The following is a 24,244-nucleotide window of genomic DNA, read 5'->3' on the forward strand; positions in this document are numbered from 1 at the left end:
TAATATAATATACTAAAAATGTAATATAATATTTGAACCCAGGCCCTGAAAGGGTCCCTCCAATAATAATATAATAAAATTATAATATAATATTAAAAATAATATAATATACTAAAAATATAATATATTTATAATATTCGAACCCAGGCCCTGAAAGGGTCACTCCAATAATAATATAATATAATATAATAATAATAAATGATAATATAATATACTAATAATATAATATAATAATAAAAATGTAATATAATACACAAAAAATAAAATATAATTACAATATTCGAACCCGGGCCCTGAAAGGGTCACTCCAATAATAATATAATATAATATAATATTATAATATAATATAATAATAATATAATATAATAATAAAAATGTAATATAATACACAAAAAATAAAATATATTTATAATAGTCGAACCCAGGCCTTGAACAGGTCAATAATAATATAATATAATATAATATAATATAATAATAAATAATAATATAGTATACTAATAATATAATATAATAATAAAAATGTAATAAAATACACAAAAAAATAAAATATAATTATAATATTCGAACCCGGGCCCTGAAAGGGTCACCCCAATAATAATATAATATAATAATGAAAAATATATAATGTCATATACTAAAAATATAATATATTTATAATATTCGAACCCAGGCCCTGAAAGGGTCACCCCAATAATAATAATATAAAATAATAATATAATATACTAAAATATAATATTATTATTATATAATAAAAATATAATATCCTAAAAATCATGCTTTTTGACCATTATACCCCACTGTCAGTGTAAACATCTGCATCAGCCATAGACGGCTGCAGGAAAACCTGTCGTTTTTTGGCTACACAACATGGAAATCCAATACAGAAACAATGCAAAAACAGGTTCTTATTTTCCCGGGAGCATCGTCTTCCATTCATTCCAAAGCTTGGAAGGGGAAAAAAGCCCCCCTCCCTCTTTTCCCCTTTCACCCTCTTAGCCAATCAGAGCCAGGTATGCAGATTAACCTGAGCGAACAGCCAATCATCAGCACGGGAATGGAATGCTGAATTGGAGGGTCGTAAGTTCGCAAGATTCCCACAAAAGGAGGCGTTGATTCATGATTTTGATTCAAGTCCATTGAGAACCATTTTTCTATTTATGTCTTTTGCTCACTCGATTTTTTAAGTCCTAATAAGATCAAGCTCTCATCTCCATTAATCCACTATGGCAGGATCTTTATGAAGACTACAATTCCCATGATCCCCAGAAAATTTGGACAACAGGGTAGGGAATTGTGGGAATTGTAGTCACGATCCTACCCCATGAAAATAAAATTCATTATAATACTATAATGATAATAATATCCAATAATATCCAATAGTAGTATAATAAAATAAAAATATAATGCAATAATAATATAATATAAAATATATAATTTAATAATATAATAAAATAAAAATATAATACAATAATAATATAATAAAATATAATATAATAAAATAAAAGTATAATGCAATAATAATATAATATAATAAAAATATAATTTAATAATATAATAAAATAAAAATATAATGCAATAATAATATAATATAATTAAAATATATTGCAATAATAATTTAATAAAATAAAAGTATAATGCAATAATAATATAGTAAAATATAATTTAATAATATAATATAATAATAATATTATAATATAATATAATAATATAATAAAATAAAAGTATAATACAATAATAATATAATAAAATATAATTTAACAATATAATATAATAATAAAATAATAAAATAAAAATATAATAATATAATATTATAATCATAATAATATGATAATATAATAATATAATATGATAATATAATATTGTAATTATAATATAAATAAAAATGTAATGTTCGTTTGTGGGATTGTGGGATTAACATTGTACTATCTGAATAAAATATTGTATTGTATATACATATAATGTTAAGAATGTTGTAATATAAAACTAATGATAATATTGTTAATAATATTATGCAATACAAGATGTTAATAAGAATATAATCTATATAAACAAAAATGTAATGTTCATTTGTGAGATTAACGTAACTCAAAAACCACAGGACGAATTGACACCAAATTTGGACAAGATGCACGTATCAGGCCAATGAGTGACCATCACTTATAAAAACACTGAAAAACACTGAAGAAGAGACTTTAAAATGCCATTTTTAAAATAAAAAAACATTATAACACACGCAAAACCACAAATATATATATATATATATATATATATATATACACACACACACACACACACACACATACACATATACATACATACATACATACACGCACATATACACAGACTGGGCCACAGCAACGTGTGGCAGGAGACGGCTAGTAATAAATATAATAATATAATATAATATAAATAATATAATTTGATATAAAATAATAATAATATAATAGCCACTTCTTGTGATATGCTTAATTATTTGGTGAGTCAGTCCTCTTGTTTTTGTTCTAATTCAGTAGTTTATTATTATTATTATTATTATTATTATTATTATACACTGGTGCTTTTTACCCAAAAATTGCATATTGTGCAAAATATTATTTATTTATTGCTTGTTTGCATACAAACACATTTGGTTTGGTTTTCGTTCTAATTCAGTAGATTATTATTATTATTATATTATCATTATTATTATACACCAGTGCTTTTTACCCAAATTAGCTTTGTATGCAAAAAAAAATTGTGTATTGTGCAAAATATTATTTATTTATTTCTTGTTTGCATACAAACACATTTGGTTTGGTTTTCATTCCTATTGGCATATCAGGTCAGTGTGCCAAGTTGGGTCCAGACCCATCGGTGTTTGGGTTCACATTCCTCTCTGGATGTAGGTGAACTACAACTCCCCCAAATCAAGGTGAATTTTCCCCAAAGACCTCCAGTATTTTTTGCTGGCTGTGGACACTCTGTATGCCAAGTTTGGTCTAATTCCGACTTTGGTGGAGTTCAGAGTGCGCTTTGATTTCAGGCGAACTATACATCCCAGTACCTACAACTCCTATAAACTCTGTATTGTTGCTGGCGAATTCCTCTGTCTCCGGCCAGTCCTGTGCTGAAATGTATGGATAAACCATAGTGTATCCATACATTTCAGGAAGATTCCACCTCAGAGATTCCACCTCGACATTAGGAAGAACTGATCGTAGGAAGAGCTGTTCAGCAGTGGAACTCACTGCTTCGGAGTCTGGTGGAAGCTCCTTCCTTGGAGGCTGGATGGCCATCTGCTGGGGAAAGGAGCTTCCACCAGACTCCGAAGCAGCGAATTCCACTGCTGAAGATGGTAGTGGGTTATAAATAAAGATTATTATTATTATATTATTTTATTATATTGCAATAATATTGTTCTAATATTATAATGATTATATTTTTATTATGTTCTTCTGATATTATATTATTTTATTATTATATCAAATATATTATAATTATATATATTAAAATTCATTGGAGGGGCAAATAATAATATTATAATACTATAATAACAATAATAATATAATAATAAAAAATATAATCATATAATCATATAATAAAATAATAATACTAAAACCATATAACAATTTAGTAATAATATAAGAAAATATAATATTATTATAGTATTATAATTATTATATTTTTATTATGTTCTTCTGATATTATAATATTATATTATATAAAATATAATTATATATATTAAAATTTATTGAAGGGGCAAAGAATATTATAGTATTATAATATTATTATTTGCTCCTCCAATGAATTTTAATTATACAATAATAATATAATAATATTATAATAATCATATAATAAAATAATAATAATAAATCATATAATAACAATATAATAATATAAGAAAATATAATATTATTATAATATTATTATTATATTTTTATTATGTTCTGCTATTATATTATTTTATTATTATATTATGTCAAATATATTATATATTATAATATTATATTTTCTTATATTATTTTTATATTGATTTTATTATTATTATTTTATATTATAATATTATATTTTTATTATATTATACTATTATTGTATTATTGTTATTGTTATTATAGTATTATTATTATATTATTATTTGCCCCTCCAATGAATTTTATTTTCAAGTCATGAGGTATTATCATGAATATAATTCCCAGAATTCCCTATCCTACTGTCCCATTGTCTGGGGATCATGGGAATTGTAGTCTTCATAAAGATCCTGCCATAGTGGATTAATGGAGATGAGAGCTTGATCTTATCTTATGGCCATCCAGCCTCCAAGGAAGGAGCTTCCACCAGACTCCAAAGCAGTGAGTTCCACTGCTGAACAGCTCTTCCTACGATCAGGAAGTTCTTCCTAACGTCGAGGTGGAATCTCCTTTCCCGGAGGCTGAATGGCCATCTGTCGGGGGGGCTTTGATGGTGCTTTTCCTGCCTGGCGGATTGGAGCTAGACTGGATGGCCCCGTGTGGTCTCTTCCAACTTTATTATTCTATAGGAAATTATATTTTTAATCCAGGAACAAAAATAATGTAGTCATGATAATACCTCATGACTTGAAAATAAAATTCATTGGAGGGGCAAATAATATTATCATATAATAAAATAATAATAATAATAATAAAATCATATAATAATAATATAAAAGAAATACATTTGATATAATATAATAATAAAATCATATAATAATGTAATAATATCAGAATATAGTAAAATATAATATAATTATTATAATATTATAATATTATTTTAATATTATTAAAATATAATAATAATAATAATTTTTATTTATAACCCGCCACCATCTTCCCCAGTAGTGTTGTTGTTATTGTTATTGTTATAATGATGATGTTTATTTATACACAACGAGACTCATACCGGCTAATACCAAGTGCCTTCTATCACTATGGCTCTACTTCTATTCGAATGCCTCTCTTGATTTTCGTTGACAGACACTTCTCCGACGACGCGATCCCCATTCCGCTTGACAGTGGCGCAGAACTCGGCTTCGCTTTCCCTCCGCCTTTGCCTTCTCCCGCCGCCTTTTTCCCGGCCCGGCCCTACGCTTTGCCGTTTGCACCGCCGCTCTTCCGCTCCCCGCGACGGACCTCCTCGTCCTCTCTTCCGGGGCGCCTCAACCGGGCCCTGTCCTTGGGCACTACCCCTTCCCTGGCCAGGACTGGTAAGAAAATCTGGGATCATGTTGCAACTCCACCTCTGACTTTAAACACCACAGTAGTTGGGTAAATCAGCAAGCAGTTTATTTAAGAACACAAGTCCCCAAAGCAGCAAACGGTAAACCACAGTAAAAAGTAATCAAATTGATATAAAAGGGACAAAAAGTCCAAGGAAATTCATGAAACGAGGCATTTGAATTCATAAACAGGACAGAAGCATACTCCATAGGATAACCGTGAGCTAAAGCAGACCTTGATGCTGGAACCTTGGCGTTAATCTGACGTTGCTTCAACTGAAGCAGTATTTATGGCTTTTGTTGTTTTATTGCTTTTATATGGTTCATATTATATGTAATGTTTTAATTGTATTTAACCATGAGCTAAGGCAGACCTTGATGCCGGAAACTTGGCGTTAATCTGACGTTGCTTCAACTGAAGCAGTATTTATGGCTTTTGTTGTTTTATTGCTTTTATATGGTTTATCTTATATGTAATGTTTTAAACTGTATTTTATGTTGTTTGAGGGTGACTGTAAACCGCCTCGAGTCGCCTTCGGGCTGAGAGGGGCGGTATATAAATATGGTAAATAAATAAATAATATTTCTCACTAGTCACTTATAAACCCTGTCCTAATTCCCAAACAGCTAGGAACGGATTCTTTCTTAATTTCGGTTTCACATCCAACTTCTGTTGGAGTCATCTCCATTCCCACCATGCAAATCAACATGATCGTCAGGCACTATGACAGGGTGAACAGACTGACATACAATATTATTATTATTATTATTATTATTATTCTATTATCATTATTATTCTATTATTATTATCATTATATTCTATTCTATTTTACTTTACTTCTTCTATTATTATTCTATTATTATTATTCTATTATTATTCTATACTTAGTCTATTATTATTATTTATTATTAATAATAATATTATTATTCTATTATCATCATCATCATCATCATTATTCTATTCTTCTATTTTACTTTACCTCTTCTATTATTATTATTATAATATTATTATTATATTATTCTATACTATGATTAATAATATTCTATTATTATCATCATTATTATTCTATTCTTCTATTTTACTTTACGTCTTCTATTATTATTATTCTATTATTATTCTATACTTTTATTATTATTAATCTATTAGAAGTAAAGTAAAGCAAAATGGAAGAAAAGAATAATGATAATAATAGAATAATATTAATATCATTATTCTTTTCTTCCATTTTGCTTTACTTTACTTACTTTACTTCTATTATTATATTATTATTATTATTCTATATTTCTATATTATTATTAATCTATTATTAATATTATTATTCTATTGTTATCATCATTATTCTATTCTATTTTACTTTACTTTACTATACTTCTTTTATTATTATTATATTATTATTATATTATTATTATTCTATACTTCTATTATTATTAATCTATTATTAATATTATTCTATTATTATTCTATTCTTCTGTTTACTTACTTTACTTCTATTATTATATTATTATTATTATTCTTTTCCATTTTGCTTTACTTTACTTACTTTACTTCTATTATTATATTATTATTATATTATTATTATTATTCTATATTTCTATATTATTATTAATCTATTATTAATATTATTATTCTATTGTTATCATCATTATTCTATTCTATTTTACTTTACTTTACTATACTTCTTTTATAATTATTATATTATTATTATATTATTATTATTCTATATTTCTATTATTATTAATCTATTATTAATATTATTCTATTATTATTCTATTCTTCTGTTTACTTACTTTACTTCTATTATTATATTATTATTCTATTATTATTCTATACTTATAATCTATTATTATTATTCTATTATTTTACTTTACTTACTTTACTTCTTCTATTATTATTATTATTATTATTGTGTATTTTTTTCCTAAATGTCAAAAGCTGAGGAGAGCTTTGGGTAATCAATCCTGGGCTATCGGGCCTGCCTGGAAGGATCCTAAGTCTAAAATTTAGACCGTGGGCCGAGGAAAGGACCTCGAAGGGCCGTATATGGCCTGCAGAAATAAGGTTTATACATCTTTACAGAGGTGTTCTACCAAAAAAAATGGTATCTAATTTTATAAATTTTGTAAATTTTATAAATGACAGATTCGGGGTACCTGTTCAGCGGGAGCCGGCCCCCTTCGCAGATGTCCTTCTCCAAGGAGTCGCCGACATCCGGTAAGAAAGAAGTCTTGAGACATGATCCGAGTCGTAAATAATGGAGATACGAAGATGCGAAATGAAACTGATGATGATGATGATGATGATGATGATGATGATGGTGGTGGTGATGATGGTGATGCTGATGATGGTGGTGATGATGATGGTGATGACGGTGATGCTGGTGGTGATGATGGTGATGGTGATGATGGTGGTGGTGATGACGGTGATGATGATGGTGATGCTGATGGTGGTGGTGATGATGCTGATGATGGTGGTGGTGATGATGGTGATGGTGATGGTGGTGGTGGAGATGATGATGCGATGATGGTGGTGGTGGTGGCGATGGTGATGATGGTGGTGGTGATGACGATGATGGTGGTGATGATTATGGTGGTGATGATGACGGTGATGATGACGGTGATGCTGATGGTGATGATTATGGTGGTGATGATGGTGATGCTGATGATGGTGGTGATGACGGTGATGATGATGGTGATGCTGATGGTGATGGTGGTGATGATGATGGTGATGATGGTGGTGGTGATGACGGTGATGATGGTGATGAGGATGGTGATGAGGATGGTTATGATGGTGTCACAGATGCAGGCGAAATGTCAGGAGAGGATGCTTCTAGAACATGGCTCTACAGCTCGAAAGACCTACAACAACCCAAAGGTGTCACTGTCTCAGCCACATCTGTGGAACAATTGTGGAGAATTTCAGGCTTCTAGGTAAGGGATACTCATCTGATTCTCTCTCTCTTGCCTCCCTTTCCCAGAATACTTCTCGCTCTTCTCTGGAAGCTGTTTCCCTTCCCCGGCGCCGTCACCCGCCCCGTCCGTGGCCGGCTCCGTGGCCTCGAGTTCGGGTTCCTTGCGCTACCGCCGACCGCTCATCAGCCCGGCCCGGCTCAACTTAAAGGGCCAGCGCCTGATGCTCTTCACGACCCAAAACGGGGTCTCCTCCGGCGAAGACTTCGCCCCGTCGGAAAACCACGACTTGCCCACTTTCCCCAAGAGGAACCACATTGAGAGAGAAATGCATGGTGGGTGCATCTCCATAGTCCATACTGGTAACCTCTTACTTATTATTATTATTATTATTATTATTATTATTTCCTTTACATTATTTTACTGTACTATTATTTTTATTACATTCATTATTTTACTCTATGTGTTATTATTATTATTATTATATTTATTATTTTACTCTATTTAGTATTATTAGCTTAACATAATTTTACTGTACTATTATTTTTATTATTACATTTATTATTTGGCTCTATGTGTTATTATGATTATTACCTTTACTATTTTACCCTATTTATTATTATTATTAGCTTTTCATTATTTTACTGGACTATTATTTTTATTACATTTATTATTTTACTCTAATTATTATTATTATTAGCTTTTCATTATTTTACTGGACTATTATTTTTATTACATTTATTATTTTACTCTAATTATTATTATTATTATTATTAGCTTTACATTATTTTACTGGACTATTATTTTTATTACATTTATTATTTTACTCTAATTATTATTATTATTATTATTAGCTTTACATTATTTTACTGGACTATTATTTTTATTACATTTATTATTTTACTCTAATTATTATTATTATTAGCTTTTCATTATTTTACTGGACTATTATTTTTATTACATTTATTATTTTACTCTAATTATTATTATTATTATTATTAGCTTTACATTATTTTACTGGACTATTATTTTTATTACATTTATTATTTTACTCTAATTATTATTATTATTATTATTAGCTTTACATTATTTTACTGGACTATTATTTTTATTACATTTATTATTTTACTCTAATTATTATTATTATTATTAGCTTTACATTATTCGGGTCGGCTTATACCCGAGTATATACGGTATTCCCGCTCCTTGCAAACCCTTCTTTCTCTGTCTGCAGATCCCAGGGCGGTCCTGGAGGCGGGCAGCCTCTGCAGCGAGGGCTCCGCGAAGAAGAGGGACGACTCCTCGCACGGGTCCAGCTGCGTGGTGGACACCACCACCAACGGGGAGGAGAGCGCCGGCTGGAAGGGTGAGTGCCAAAACCGTAAAGTCGTTGGGCACCACACGTCCTGATTCGATTGAGATTCCCGAACTCAGAAGCTTTCCTCAAGTCTCGTGAGAGCAAACGCGCAGCGAACGTCGTTGCGAGTTTTCCCGTCTGGGAAGCATTCTCTCCTGACATTACGCCCACATCTCTGGCAGGCATCCTCAGAGGTTGTGAGGTCTGTTGAAAACTAGGAAAATTGGATTTATATATCCAGGGTGGGAGAAGGAATTCTTGTCTGCTGGAGGCAAGTGTGAATGTTGCATTAGCATTGAATGGTCTTGCAGCTCCAAAGCCCGGCTGCTTCCTGCCTGGGGGAATTCTTTGTTGGGAGGTGTTATCTGGCAAGTGAGGTTTATGTATCTCTGGAATAATGTCCAGGGTGGGAGAAGGTTGCAATTGGCCAGCTTGATTAGCATTGCATGGCCTTGCAGTTTCAAAGCCTGGCTGCTTTCTGCCTGGGGGAATCCTTTGTTGGGAAGTGTTATCTGGCTAGTGAGGTTTATGTATCTCTGGAATAATGTCCAGGGTGGGAGAACGCTGCAGTTGGCTAGCTTGATTAGCATTAAATGGCCTTGCAGTTTCAAAGCCTGGCTACTTCCTGTCTGGGGGAATCCTTTGTTGGGAGGTGTTATCTAGCTAGTGAGCTGTATGTATCTGTGGAATGATGTCCAGCGTGGGGAAAAAACTCTTGATGGTTTGAAGCCAGTGTGATTGTTGCAGTTGGCTAGCTTGATTAGCATTGAATGGCCTTTCAGCATCAAAGCCTGGCTGCTTCCTGCCTGGGGGAATCCTTTGTTGGGAGATGTTATCTGGCTAGTGAGGTTTATGTATCTCTGGAATAATGTCCAGGGTGGGAGAAAAAACTCTTGAATGTTGCATTAGCATTGAATGGCCCTGCAACTCCAAAGCCTGGCTGCTTCCTGCCTGGGGGAATCCTTTATTGGGAGGTGTTATCTGGCTAGTGAAGTTTATGTATCTGTGGAATGATGTCCAGGGTGGGAGAATGTTGCAGTTGGCCACTTTGATTAGCATTGAATGGCCTTGCAGCTTAAAAGCCTGACTGCATCCTGCCTGGGGGAATTCTTTGTTGGGTGGTGTTAGTTGTCCCTGACTTTTTCCTGTCTGGAATTCCTCTGTTTTTTTTATTATTTACAATCCTGGCTGTTTCTTGTCGCTTAATTCCTTCTCTCTTGTGTTTTGGTTTCGGCGAAGGTCGCGTGGGCTGTTGGTCTCTCCGGGGCCTCCTCGCCGTGAGCCTGACCCTCAACGCCGTCTTCACCTCGGCCTTCCTCTACCGGAACCTGCGGTGAGAGACGAGATCCGCGTCGGAGGCCGGCTCCTTCCTCTCTCTCCTTCCTCGCGATCGGCGCCACGTTTCCTCCGAAGGACCTGAAAGAGCCGGACAACGGATGAAAAATAGGAGGAGAGTGGACATTTGGCCGAGGGCCGCTATGCTTCATTTTTTGTGTGGGACGGCATTTGACGGGCTCCAAAACACGGGAGTCCATCCCCGTTGGGTCTCCTTGTTTTGTCGCTTCTCTCCTTCGAGGACAACAAACTTTCCGTTTTGGGATCCTCGCTCAAACCGGCCTGCGTTTCATTCCTCCCCGTCTGGCTCCGGCCACTTTCCCGGTCCTGAAGTTTGTATCAAGTCAGAACTTATTTTTCCCTTCAGCCAAACTTTTATTATTATTATTTTAACCACCCAATCCCACAGCCCTGTTCCTGCCTTACAAAGGGGCACCACTTCTACTGTAACGAGACGAAAACGCCTCAATTGTACTGTAACGGCACAAGCATTTTGTTTTCGTTTCGAGCTCCGTCGGAGTGGGCGCTGCAACGATACGAAAACACCCCAATTATACAGTAACGATACACACGTTTTGTTTTCGTTTCGAGCTCTGTCGGAGTGGGCGCTGCAACGATATGAAAACACCCCAATTATACAGTAACGATACACATATTTTGTTTTCGTTTCGAACTCCGTTGGAGTGGGTGCTGCAACGATACGAAAACACCCCAATTATACAGTAACGATACACACGCTTTGTTTTCGTTTCAAGCTCCGTCGGCGTGGGCACTGCAGCAATACAAAAACACTCCAATTATACAGTAACGATACACATGTTTTGTTTTCGTTTCGAACTCTGTCGGAGTGGACGCTGCAACGATACGAAAACACCCCAAATATACAGTAACGATACACACGTTTTGTTTTCGTTTCGAGCTCTGTCGGAGTGGGCACTGCAACGATACGAAAACACTCTGATTATACAGTAACGATACACACGTTTTGTTTTCGTTTCAAGCTCCTTCGGAGTGGGCGCTGCAACAATACGAAAACACCCCAATTATACAGTAACGATACACACGTTTTGTTTTCGTTTCAAGCTCCTTCGGAGTGGGCTCTGCAACGATACAAAAACTCCCTGATTATACTGTAACTATACACATGTTTTGTTTTCATTTCGAGGTCTTAGCGTGGGCACTGTAACAAAACAAAAACACCTCAATTAGACAGTAACGATACTCACTTTTTGTTTTCGTTTCGATCTCTGATGGCGTGGGCTTTCGGAGACATGACCTGTTGACACATGCTGCTTTACTGAAAATGCTGCAATCTACGGAGGAGAATACAGCCTTTGTCTCTTCTTTCGGTGGCGACCGTACCACCGAAGCGACCTCGCCTCCTCCTCAAACACCCGCAACGTCTCTCAATGCAAAAACATATCCTTCCTGTTCTCTACTTCCATGTAATCTCAACGAAGGGAAGTTTCGGGAAGCCTATCTCCTATTCAGCTTATCAAAACATGGTTCGGCCTGTGTTTTTACAATACCGCTTCAAATTCCAACAATACAGTAGAGCCTCGCTTATCCGACCTTCGCTTATCCGACAGCATTTCCCGTTTCATTAACTAAGGGTTAATTGAGTCCCTGTTAGTATTCTAGGTGTCTAACGCCACGTCGAAACTCCATATTATCTGACATTTTCATCTAAAGTAATGAGACTCCGGATTATCCAACATTTTTGTCTAAGTAATGCCATGTTTAGACTCCATATTATCCGACAGTTTTGTCTGAGTAATGCCGTGTTCAGACACTGTATTATCCAACATTTTTGTCTAAGTAATGCCGTGTCGAGACTCCGTATTATCTGACATTTTTGTCTAAGTAACGCTGCGTCGAGACTCCATATTATCCAACATTTTTGTCTAAGTAATGCCGTGTCGAGACTCCGGAGTATCCAACATTTTTGTCTAAGTAACGCTGCGTTGAGACTCCGTATTATCCAACATTTTTGTCTAAGTAACGCCGCGTTTAGACTCCATATTATCCGACATTTTTGTTTAAGTAACGCCGCGTTGAGACTCCATACTATCCAACATTTTGTCTAAGTAATGCCCTGTCGAGACTCTATATTATCCGACATTTTTGTCTAATGCCGCATTGAGACTCCGGATTATCTGACATTTACATCTATCTGACATTCGGCCGGCCCATTGATGTCAGATAAGCGAGACTCTACTGTATATATTCCTATATCAGAAGGAAGGAGGAAAATCCCTGCCTATAGACAGCTATCTCTTGCATCGAGCAATCTAGCTCCTCTCAAAAAAGAAAGATGAAATTTTCACTGGTGCTAAAACACAGAATTTGTTTTCTCCCATCTGCCAAAAAAAATAAATAAATCAGATATTTTGCCCCCTGTGCCAGACTCGGGACTTCGATTTCCAGAACCAACTCGTAACGGTAACGGTGCTAGAACACTGATTTGCTGCACACACCATGTCCATGTCCCAAACGTCACGTGACGGGTGTCTTAACTTCTTGGGACCTTAATGCCGTTTAGGACACATTTCTCGTGCTTCACGTTTTGCAAAATGGGGAAATGATAATTCCACCTTTTTTCTGGAATCAAAACGCAGGTATCTTTGATATTCTCGCATCCATCGGCCTTGCAATCTTTCGTGCGTCTAAGATGTTGGACACTTCAAAAGACATTGACTCTTATCCTAAACCAACTCCATGAGGACTAGCTCCTTGAATGTAGAAGCAACCGCCTTCAGGAATGACTCTTGATCTGCATCAAATACACTGTGTCCTGCGAGGCTTGAATTTCGGGGTCGGGGAGGGGGAATTGGGGGGCAGAAGAGTATTGCGGACGTTGCGACTGTGGGATGGGAAAGTCAACCATTTTGAAGGAAAGATGGTGGGTTTTGTTGTTGTCGTTGTCGTCGTCGTTCTCCTTCCCGCGTTTCCTCCGTGAAAAGGTTTATGTTCTGTGTTTGGAGAGATTATTTTTCCTTATTAAAAAATTGAAAAAAGACGAATAAATAGTTGGGACTCTCAAGAACGATGGCAGCGTTGTCGCTTCATTGTTGAGGTTTTTCCAAAATAGTTCGTCTCTTCGAAAGCTGATGAATGGCTTCAACAAAATAACGTTTCTGTGACGTTTTCTGCTGGTTCTCTTCTTATATAAATATAATAAATTATATTTATATATATAATTTATAATTATTATATTTTATATATATATATATCACATTTATTTATATCTATTATATCTATAAAATAATATATATATATATAATGTTTCTGTGACGTTTCCTGCTGGTTCTCTTGTGATATAAATATAACAATAAATATAATAAATTATATTTATATATATATAATTTATAATTATATATATATATCAAATATTTATTATATCTATTATAGCTATAAAATAATATATATATATATAACAAAATATAATAATAAATATAATAAATAATATATATATAACGTTTCTGTGATGTTTCCTGCTGGTTCTCTTGTTATATAAATATAACAATAAATATAATAAATCATATTTATATATATAATTTATAATTATTATATTATATATATGTAATATATTTATTTATATCTATTATATCTATAAAATAATATATATATAACAAAATATAATAATAAATATAATAAATAATATATAATTTATATATAATATATTTATTTATATCTATTATATTTATAAAATAATATATATATAACAGAAAATATAATAATAATAAGTATAATAAATAATATATTATTTATTATTATAATATAATAAATAATATATAATTTATATATAATATATTTATTTATACCTATTATATCTATAAAATTATATATAACAAAATATAATAATAATAAGTATAATAAATAATATATTATTATTTATTATTATTATAATATAATAAATAATATTTATTATTATAACATTTTATATTGTTGTTGTTATTTACACGTACATAACCACACAGCATACATGCACAATAAGTGTCTGGGATTCGTCTCTGAATATCGAGCTCTTCCCAAAGGCCTAGAATATTAGAGATATATTATTATTATTATTATTATTATTATTATTTAAATGTACATAACAACACAAGCACGTTAGGTCCAAGTGTCTGGGATTCATCTCTGAATATTGAGCTCTTCCCAAGGGCCTAGCATATTAGAGATATTATATATTATTATAATTAAATTAAATTATATATTATGTATGTGTAAATAATAATAATAATAACACAGCTCACACGCACATTAGGTCCAAGTGTCTGGGATTCGTCTCTGAATATCAAGCTCTTCCCAAGGGCCTAGGATATTATTATTATTATTATTATTATTATTAATATTATGACTACTAGTAGTAGTAGTATATTTTTCTATATTATATTAAATATTATTATATTATATATTTTTATTTATTTATTTATTTATTTACATGTACTTCAGAACACAGCACCCATGCACATTCGGTCCAAGTGCCTGGGGTTCATCTCTCATATTCTAAGGGCCTAGGATATTATTATTATTATTATTATTATTATTATTATTATTATTATTATTATTATGCCATGTAGGGCTGGCTGTTAGTCCTGGGTTCAAATTGGGATCAAAAAGCTTTTCTATGTTTCTTTTTGGGCCTTGTTTTGACTGTCTGCAATGCTTAGCTACATCTTTTCTTGACCCCTCTGTGAACCTCAACCATCCCCATATATATAGGGCAGGGACTGATCACCGAGTGGCCAAACTGGGGGAACTGGGGGCAAAAGAGCTTCTTCTCAAACCCAACAACTTGGCGGAGAAGTTTGCAGATTTTCACCAAGTTTGGAGAGGTGAGGCCCCTTTGGGGAAAATATTTTATCTATCTATCTATCTATCTATCTATCTATCTATCTATCTATCTGTTATTCTATCCATCCATCTATTATTATTCTGTCTGTCTGTCTATCAATCTATCTGTTATTCTAGCTATCTATATCTATTTATCTTATCTAACTATTTATTTGTCTATTATGAGTTGGACTGTCTGTCTGTCTGATCTTTTATTCTATCTATTATTCTAGCTATCTATCCATCCATATTCCATCCACCCATCTATCTATCTATCCATCTTTTATTCTATCTATCCACTCATCCATCATTCTATCTATTCATCCGTCTGTCCATCTAGCTAGCCATCCATCCACCTGAACTATCTATCTATCTATCTATCTATCCATCTATCTATCCATCTATCTATCCATTCACCCACCCACCTGAACTATCCATCCATCCATCCATTCAAACTATGTCTGTCTGTCCATCCATCCATTGATCCACCTGAACTATCTATCTATCTATCTATCTATCTATCTATCTATCTATCTATCTATCTATCCATTCACCCACCCACCCATTTGAACTATTTATCTATCCATCCATCTAGCCATCCATCCATCCACTTGAACTGTCTGTCTGTCTATCTATCTATCTATCTATCTATCTATCTATCTATCCATCCATCCATCCATCATTCTATCTATCTATCTATCTATCTATCTATCTATCTATCCATCCATCCATCCATCCATCCATCCATCCATCCATCCATCCATCCATCCATCCACATGAACTGTCTGTCTGTCTATCTATCTGTCTGTCTGTCTGTCTATCTATCCATTCACCTACCCATTTGAACTATTCATCCATCCATCTAGCCATCCACTTGAACTGTCTGTCTGTCCGTCCATCCATCCATCCATCCATCCATCCATCCATCCATCATTCTATCTATCTATCTATCTATCTATCTATCTATCTATCTATCTATCTAATCTATCCATCCATCCATCTACCCACCTGCCCACCCATCCATCCATCCATCCACTTGAACTGTCTGCCTATCTATCTATCTATCTATCTATCTATCCATCCATCCATCCATCCATTCACTTGAACTATCTGTCCATCCATCCATCCATCCACATGAACTGTCTGTCTGTCTATCTATCTGTCTGTCTGTCTGTCTGTCTGTCTATCTATCCATTCACCTACCCATTTGAACTATTCATCCATCCATCTAGCCATCCACTTGAACTGTCTGTCTGTCCGTCCATCCATCCATCCATCCATCCATCCATCCATCCATCATTCTATCTATCTATCTATCTATCTATCTATCTATCTATCTATCTATCTATCTATCTATCTAATCTATCCATCCATCCATCTACCCACCTGCCCACCCATCCATCCATCCATCCACTTGAACTGTCTGCCTATCTATCTATCTATCTATCTATCTATCTATCTATCTATCCATCCATCCATCCATCCATTCACTTGAACTATCTGTCCATCCATCCATCCACCCACCTGAACTATCTATCTCTCTAGCACTGAGATACTTCAAGTTGGGTCCAACGGCACCCATTCTGCAGTGTAGACCCACCTCACCTGTCTCTCTTTCACGTCCAGGTGTAAAAGGATGGAGAACGGAGAGGAGGAGGAGGCCTCAGGCCGGGGGGAAGCGGAGCCGCGGAAGCCCCCCTATTCCTACGCGGCCCTGATCGCCATGGCCTTGGAAGGGAGTCCCGAGGGCCGCCTACCCTTGAAGGCCATCTACCAGGCCATCTCCACCCGCTTCCCCTTCTTCCGCCTGAGCCAGAAAGGGTGGCAGAACAGCGTCCGGCACAACCTCAGCCTCAACCCCTGCTTCGTCCGGACCCCCCGGGAAAGGGGCCACGGCAAGGGCAGCCTCTGGAGCCTGGACCCGGCCTACCAGGGCACGTTCGAAGGAGGGCGACACCGGAGACGGAGATGCAACCAGGGGCCTCCCAACCCTCCTCCTCCACCTCTGGTTCACCCAGAAGCCCACCCAGGACCCCCTTATTTCCTCCCAGCTCCACCACCTCAGCCCTACTTCTTCTCTACGCCCCCTCCGATGGGCACACCACAGCCCTACTACGCGTCCTATCCCCGAGTCCTCTTCCCCGGAGGAGGACAACCCTTCATGCCCGAAGGGTCTTTCCAACCATCTTGGAATTGGCAGGAAGGGGTCCACTACCACGGAAGCCTTTCTCCCTAAGGAAATGGGTTGCAGAAAGTCAAGGTCCTAGTCCTCTGCGAGGAAAACTCAAGCTGGGCCTACTCCAGTCATGGGTCAACTTCGGGCCTTCCACCAGGTGTTTTGGACCTCAACTCCCACAATTTGTTAGGAATTGTGGGAGTTGGAAGTCCAAAACACCTGAAGTATGAGTCAACTTACCCAAGTATGGGAAAGCATGGGCCCATAACCCAAGTATGGGTAAGTATGGGCCCATAACCCAAGTATGGGTAAGTTGACCAATACTTGGGTTATGGGCCCAGGATCTCCATGAAAGTTAAACACTTGGAGGGCCAAAATTGACCCATACTTGGGTTATGGGCCCAGGATCTCCATGACAGTGAAACACCTGGAGGGCCCAAATTGACCCATACATGGGTTATGGGCCCAGGACCTCCATGAAAGTGAAACACCTGGAGGGCCAAAATTGACACATACTTGAGTTATGGACCCAGGATCTCCATGAAAGTTAAACACTTGGAGGGCCAAAATTGACCCATACTTGGGTTATGGATCCAGGATCTCCATGAAACACTTGGAGGGCCACAGGATCTCCATGAAAGTGAAACACACCTGGAGGGCCAAAATGGACCCATACTTGAGTTATGGGCCCAGGATCTCCATGAAACACTTGGATGGCCGAAATTGACCCATACTTGGGTTATGGGCCCAGGATCTCCATGAAACACTTGGAGGGCCAAAATTGACCCATACTTGGGTTATGGGCCCAGGATCTCCATGACAGTGAAACACCTGAAGGGCCCAAATTGACCCATACATGGGTTATGGGCCCAGGACCTCCATGAAAGTGAAACACCTGGAGGGCTGAAATTGACCCATACTTGGGGTTATGGGCCCAGGATCTCCATGAAACACTTGGAGGGCCAAAATGGACCCATACTTGGGTTATGGGCCCAGGATCTCCATGAAAGCATAGCTCAAAGACCTAAACATTCCTAGAGAGACCTATATTCTCTCAGGTTACAAAATGCAGCAATGTTTATATTTTCACTTCCATGGGGATCCTGGGCCCATAACCCATGCATGGGTCAACTTGAAAGCTAGTTCTGTGTTTTCGTAAGAGTTAAGTTGCCTAGGCATGTCAAGAGTTCTGGATTTTGCAAAGGTTGGAAGGGAAGGGATAAGTCTTCAAATCCCAAAGAATTGAGCTGTTTGGAAATAGGAGTTGCCAACTTATTACCTTGGCTCCGGTGCCTCTGCTCTTAACCGATTATATTTGCCTGTATGTTATGGAAATCTATATATATATGTGTGTATTCTTTGTGTGTTATGAACAAATGTTTACATTATTTGGGAGTTGTTTGCATTGCAAGTTGTTACTTGCATTTTGTTTTTTATGGAAAATAAACTTATTTGTAAACAATTGGAGCTGTTTGACTCTCGACTGGGATGTTTTCCCCCTTTGCCCAGAATAGTATTAGTTTTTAGTATATCAGGGCCAGCTAACACCTCCCAACAAAGGTTTCCCCAGGCAGGAAGCAGCCAGGCTTTGAAGCTGCAAGGCCATTCAGTGCTAATCAAGGTGGCCAATTGCAACATTCACACTTGCCTCCAACAGAAAACAGCAATGTGAGTAGGTGAATAGGAACTGCATTAAGCCTTGCAGCTTCAATGCCTGGTGAATGCCTGGCTGCTTCCTGCCTGGGGGAATCCTTTGTTGGGAGGTGTTAGCTGGCCCTGGTTGATTCTTGACTCAAAAAATGGGAATTCCAGACAAGAATCACTCAGGGCCAGCTAACACCTCCCAACAAAGGATTCCCCCCCAGGCAGGAAGCAGCCAGGCTTTGAAGTGGATTGAAAACAACAATGTGAGTAGATGAATAGGAACTGCGTTAAGCCTCGCAGCTTCAATGCCTGGCTGATTGCTGCCTGGGAGAATCCTTTGTTGGGATGTGTTAACTGGCCCTGGTTGATTCTTGTATCAAAAAATGGGAATTCCAGACCATCAGGGCCAGCTAACACCTCCCAACAAAGGATCCCCCAGGCAGCAACCAGCCAGGCACTGAAGCTGCAAGGCCATTCAATGCTAATCAAGGTGGCTAATTGCAACATTCACACTTGTCTCCTATACATATATATACATACACACACCCCCACTTGCCTAGTTTCCAACAGACCTCACAACCTCTGAGCATGCCTGCCATAGATGTGGGCAAAACGTCAGGAGAGAATGCTTCTGGAACATGGCCATGGAGCCTGGAAAACTTACAGCAGAAAATACTAACAGTCTTGGTAAACTCCTGCTCCGAGAACCGAAGCATGTAACTGTTGCCAAAACTCCCAGGCTCAGCTAGCTTCTCAGCTTTGTGCTTTGCATTTTTCAGATAACTGCGACAACAGAGGAGATAAAAAAAAAGTAAACAGAATTGCTCCTGGAACATGGCCAGGCAGTCTGGAAAACTCACAGCAACCCAGTGATTCTGGCCATGAAAGCTTTCCACAACATAGTATTACTTATTGATTATGTATTTCCAATGAATTAACTGATCTATTGTATTATTCCTTGCAGCCACTAGGTGGCAATGTTGGACTACTCTACATTGCCTTTGCAGCCTTAAGTATTCTACTCCATCAATTGCAAAAATGACCCCTAATTTCAACAGAAATATAATAATATAATTAATATAGTAAATACTATAAGTAATATATCATTATAATATAATGGATAAATATATTTATATTTAAAGTTTATTCTTTTAGTAATTTATATTCTTTATTTTATTATAATATTAATTATTTTAATAGTTTATATACATAATTAAATACATATAATATCATATTAATATAATATAAATAATCATCTATGATTCTAATATGCTCCCCATGTTTCAAAGTGTTTACATGGGGGGGAAAGTGCATCTTAGAATGGAAGAAATAAATTGCTTTTGAAGCTACTGCTCCATCAATTGCGAAATGGCACTAATTCCAATACCAACAGAAATATAATAATATAATTTAATATAATTAATATGATATATAAACCTTAAGTGTTCTACCGCTCCATCGACTGACACTAATTTGAATACCACCCACAGAAATATAATTAATATAATATAAATAATATAATATATAATATAATATAATTAATATAATATATAAATATAATATAATTATATTATCATTAATATAATTAATACATATAATTATATTTCTATTTTAACAATTTATATTATTTATTTTATTTTGCTATAATATTAATTATTTTAATAATTAATAATAATATAATAATATAATTAAATAAATATAACATATAATATAATATAATATAATATAATATAATATAATATAATATAATATAATATAATATAATATAATATAATATAATATAATATAATATAATATAATATAATATAATATAATCGCAGGTTCGATTCCGGGGAGCGGCGTGAGCTTCCGCTGTCAGCCCTAGCTTCTGCCAACCTAGCAGTTCGAAAACATGCAAATGTGAGTAGATCAATAGGTACCGCTCCGGCGGGAAGGTAACGGCGCTCCATGCAGTCATGCCGGCCACATGACCGTGGAGGTGTCTACGGACAACGCCGGCTCTTTGGCTTAGAAATGGAGATGAGCAACACACCCCAGAGTCAGACATGACTGGACTTAATGTCAGGGGACCACCTTTTTTTTTTTTATAATAATATAATATAATATAATATAATATAATATAATATAATATAATATAATATAATCATCTATGCTCCCCATGTTTTGAAGTGTTTACATGGGGGGAAAGTGCATCTTAGAGTGGAAGAAATACAACATTTAATCCTGTTGTAATGTTTGCATGTTTTCCGTTGTATTCTGATGCACGGAACAATCGGCATGCAGATCTTGCACATGATATATCACACTGGAAGGATTCAGAGACAATCCATCGAGCAATTGACTGCAATACATGCCGCCTCGTTGCAAGTGCCTTTTGCTCTCGAATCCTTTCCGGATTGCAGCCTCGGATGGTGCGAGTGCACCTTGCAAGGGTGGCGCTGGGAGGTGTCTGCGCCTCCCGACCTCAAAGGGCCTTGTTTGGGCCTTGTTTATCTCACCCCAGGCTCAAAACAAAACCCCCAAAAGCCTGGCTTCCTCTCAAGCGGGCGGATTTCCCCTCTTTGGGGTTTCCTGGGCCCATAACCCGTTTCCCGGCATTGGCAGCAACACATCTCCCGCCGAGAAACTTGTGGTCGCCTTGCAAGGAGGAGGAGGAGGAGGAGGAGGCGATACTATTTCTCTCTTTCCCCCCCTTGGTCTGACTTCCTTTGGGGTTTGTGTCTGTGTGTGTTGGGTTGTTTAACAAATGCAACACTTCTCCAAATCAACAAGAGGAAGGAAGGAGCCCGTAAGAAAGAGCCTCTTTCCATTGCATGCTGGAGAAAGGCACCTTTGGGGAAATTCCTCCTTTCATTACAAATGGTTGAAAACAAATAGCTCTTCCAGTCAATTTGGGACAAAATATTAAAGACGAATAAGAAAGTAATTTCAGTTATTTATAATACACTATTAACCTGGCTAACGGAGTGCGAGCAAGTGAAAACATGTATGATAAAATGGGCCGAAAACATAAGAAGACCTATTCAATTTAGGGAGTGGGAGCAGATGTGGAACAAAAAATTGAAATATGTATATGCACGCTTTGGTAACACGCTTTGGTCACATCCCGCCTCGACTACTGCAACGCTCTCTACGTGGGGCTGCCCTTGAAGACGGCCCGGAAGCTTCAACTAGTCCAGCGCGCGGCAGCCATGTTGTTAACAGGAGCAGGACGCAGGGAGCATACAACGCCCTTGTTGTCCCAGCTCCACTGGCTGCCGATTTGCTACCGGGCCCAATTTAAGGTGCTGGTGTTATCCTACAAAGCCCTAAACGGTTCCGGTCCAAAATACCTTGCAGACCGCATCTCGGCCTACGAGCCCACGAGGACCTTGAGATCATCTGGGGAGGCCCTTCTCTCGGTCCCGCCTGCCTCACAGGCACGTTTGGCGGGGACGAGAGAGCGGGCCTTCTCGGTGGTGGCCCCCCGGCTGTGGAACTCCCTCCCTGCTGAAGTTAGACAGGCGCCCTCCCTCATGGCCTTTCGTAAGGGCCTGAAAACATGGCTTTTCGAGATGGCCTTCAATTGAGTGCCACGTTATTGGAAATGATGACCGGAATGGACTATGACTATGAGATTGATTATGACCCCTTGATAAGACGAAGCGGATTTTTAGTATAAGTAGTTGTTATGTAGTAGTAGTAGAATGTTGTTGTGCTGGCTTGACCTACTGTAAACTGTCTTTTCTATGTTTTTGTACACCGCCACGAATCGCCCTAGGGCTGAGAGCGGCGGTCAATAAGTGCAAGTAATAAATAAATAAATAAATAAATAAATTTAAAAGAAAACTGGATAAAAATGTTCCACAGATGGTACACCACTCCTAAGAAACTATTTTTAATGGACAAGAATACTTCTGATAAATGTTGGAAGGGTTGCCATCAAACAGGTACTTTTTATCATATGTGGTGGACGTGTAAAGAAATAGAGAAGTATTGGACGAAAGTACATGAAGAGCTACAAAAAATTTTGAAGAGAGTTTTTAAGAAGAAACCAGAATATTATCTATTGGGATTTACAGATTTGGAATTACAATTAGATGAGAACGAAGATAGATTATTTACCTATGCTACAACAGCGGCGAGAATATTATTGGCGAAGTTTTGGAAACAGGAAGATATCCCTACCACTGAAGAGTGGTTAGGGAAATTAAGAGAAATAAGAGAAATGGACGAATTAACTTTTTTCTTGAAAAAGAATACCGGGAACCCGATAAAGAGGACAGATTGGACTCTATATGAAAATTACGAAAAGGAAATAAATAAATAAGAGGAATACTATGAAGTGGATATAATGGAAATATCATTGAGGACACAACACCTGATGGAGAGATGGAAGTCAATTTTTATTTTATATATTTTTTCTCTTTTTTTCTTTATTTTGTGTGGCTTTTATATTTTTGTATTTTTTTGGTGGACTTGGGGGTAGGGGGATGTATTTCTTACTTTTTTCCTACTTTCCTATCATCTTTTTTAATATTCTCCCTCTTTCGATGTTATTCTTAAAACCTTAATAAAAACTATTATAAAAAATAATAATAATAAAAAGAAAACAAATAGCTCTTCCTCCATCAGTACTTTTGACGTCGAGCATGCCCCCCCCCCCCCAACAAGGGATGGTGACTTACAGTTCTGCAAAGGACAAAGGTACCAGACTGCGCAATAGGGGTTAAGTCTTGGTCACATTGCCAAGGCACTGACAACAGCAAGGACCCCACGAGGCTTTTGGGAAATGGCT

General features: G+C 36.3%; 2 protein-coding genes across 3 annotated transcripts in view; both read left to right on the plus strand.

The window, feature by feature from the left end:
• The window catches only part of TMEM201 (transmembrane protein 201), a 35,401-nt gene extending 21,544 nt beyond the window's left edge, over window positions 1-13,857 (plus strand). Inside the window, exons 7-11 of one of the 2 annotated variants that reach the window (XM_067473019.1) lie at window positions 4,971-5,200; window positions 7,353-7,424; window positions 8,188-8,481; window positions 9,354-9,485; window positions 10,716-13,857. In XM_067473019.1, the coding sequence (XP_067329120.1) occupies window positions 4,971-5,200; window positions 7,353-7,424; window positions 8,188-8,481; window positions 9,354-9,485; window positions 10,716-10,813 (826 nt within the window). In that variant the 3' untranslated portion in view covers window positions 10,814-13,857. The remainder of the gene's footprint in view (window positions 1-4,970; window positions 5,201-7,352; window positions 7,425-8,187; window positions 8,482-9,353; window positions 9,486-10,715) is intronic. The other variant, XM_060758948.2, reaches the window with a different exon arrangement.
• Window positions 13,858-17,283: 3,426 nt separating this feature from the next.
• LOC132764936 (forkhead box protein E3-like) lies at window positions 17,284-18,022 on the plus strand. The gene has a single exon (XM_060759104.2). The coding sequence runs from the start codon at window positions 17,284-17,286 to the stop codon at window positions 17,881-17,883; it is 600 nt and encodes a 199-aa protein (XP_060615087.2). The 3' UTR covers window positions 17,884-18,022.
• Window positions 18,023-24,244: the final 6,222 nt, after the last annotated feature.

This window comes from Anolis sagrei, chromosome 13, assembly GCF_037176765.1.
Source record: "Anolis sagrei isolate rAnoSag1 chromosome 13, rAnoSag1.mat, whole genome shotgun sequence".
In the NCBI taxonomy this organism is placed as follows: domain Eukaryota; kingdom Metazoa; phylum Chordata; class Lepidosauria; order Squamata; family Dactyloidae; genus Anolis; species Anolis sagrei.

Coding starts and splice junctions, on each gene's coding strand:
- LOC132764936 (XM_060759104.2), top strand. CDS start 17,284: ATGGAGAACGGAGAGGAGGAGGAGGCCTCAGGCCGGGGGGAAGCGGAG.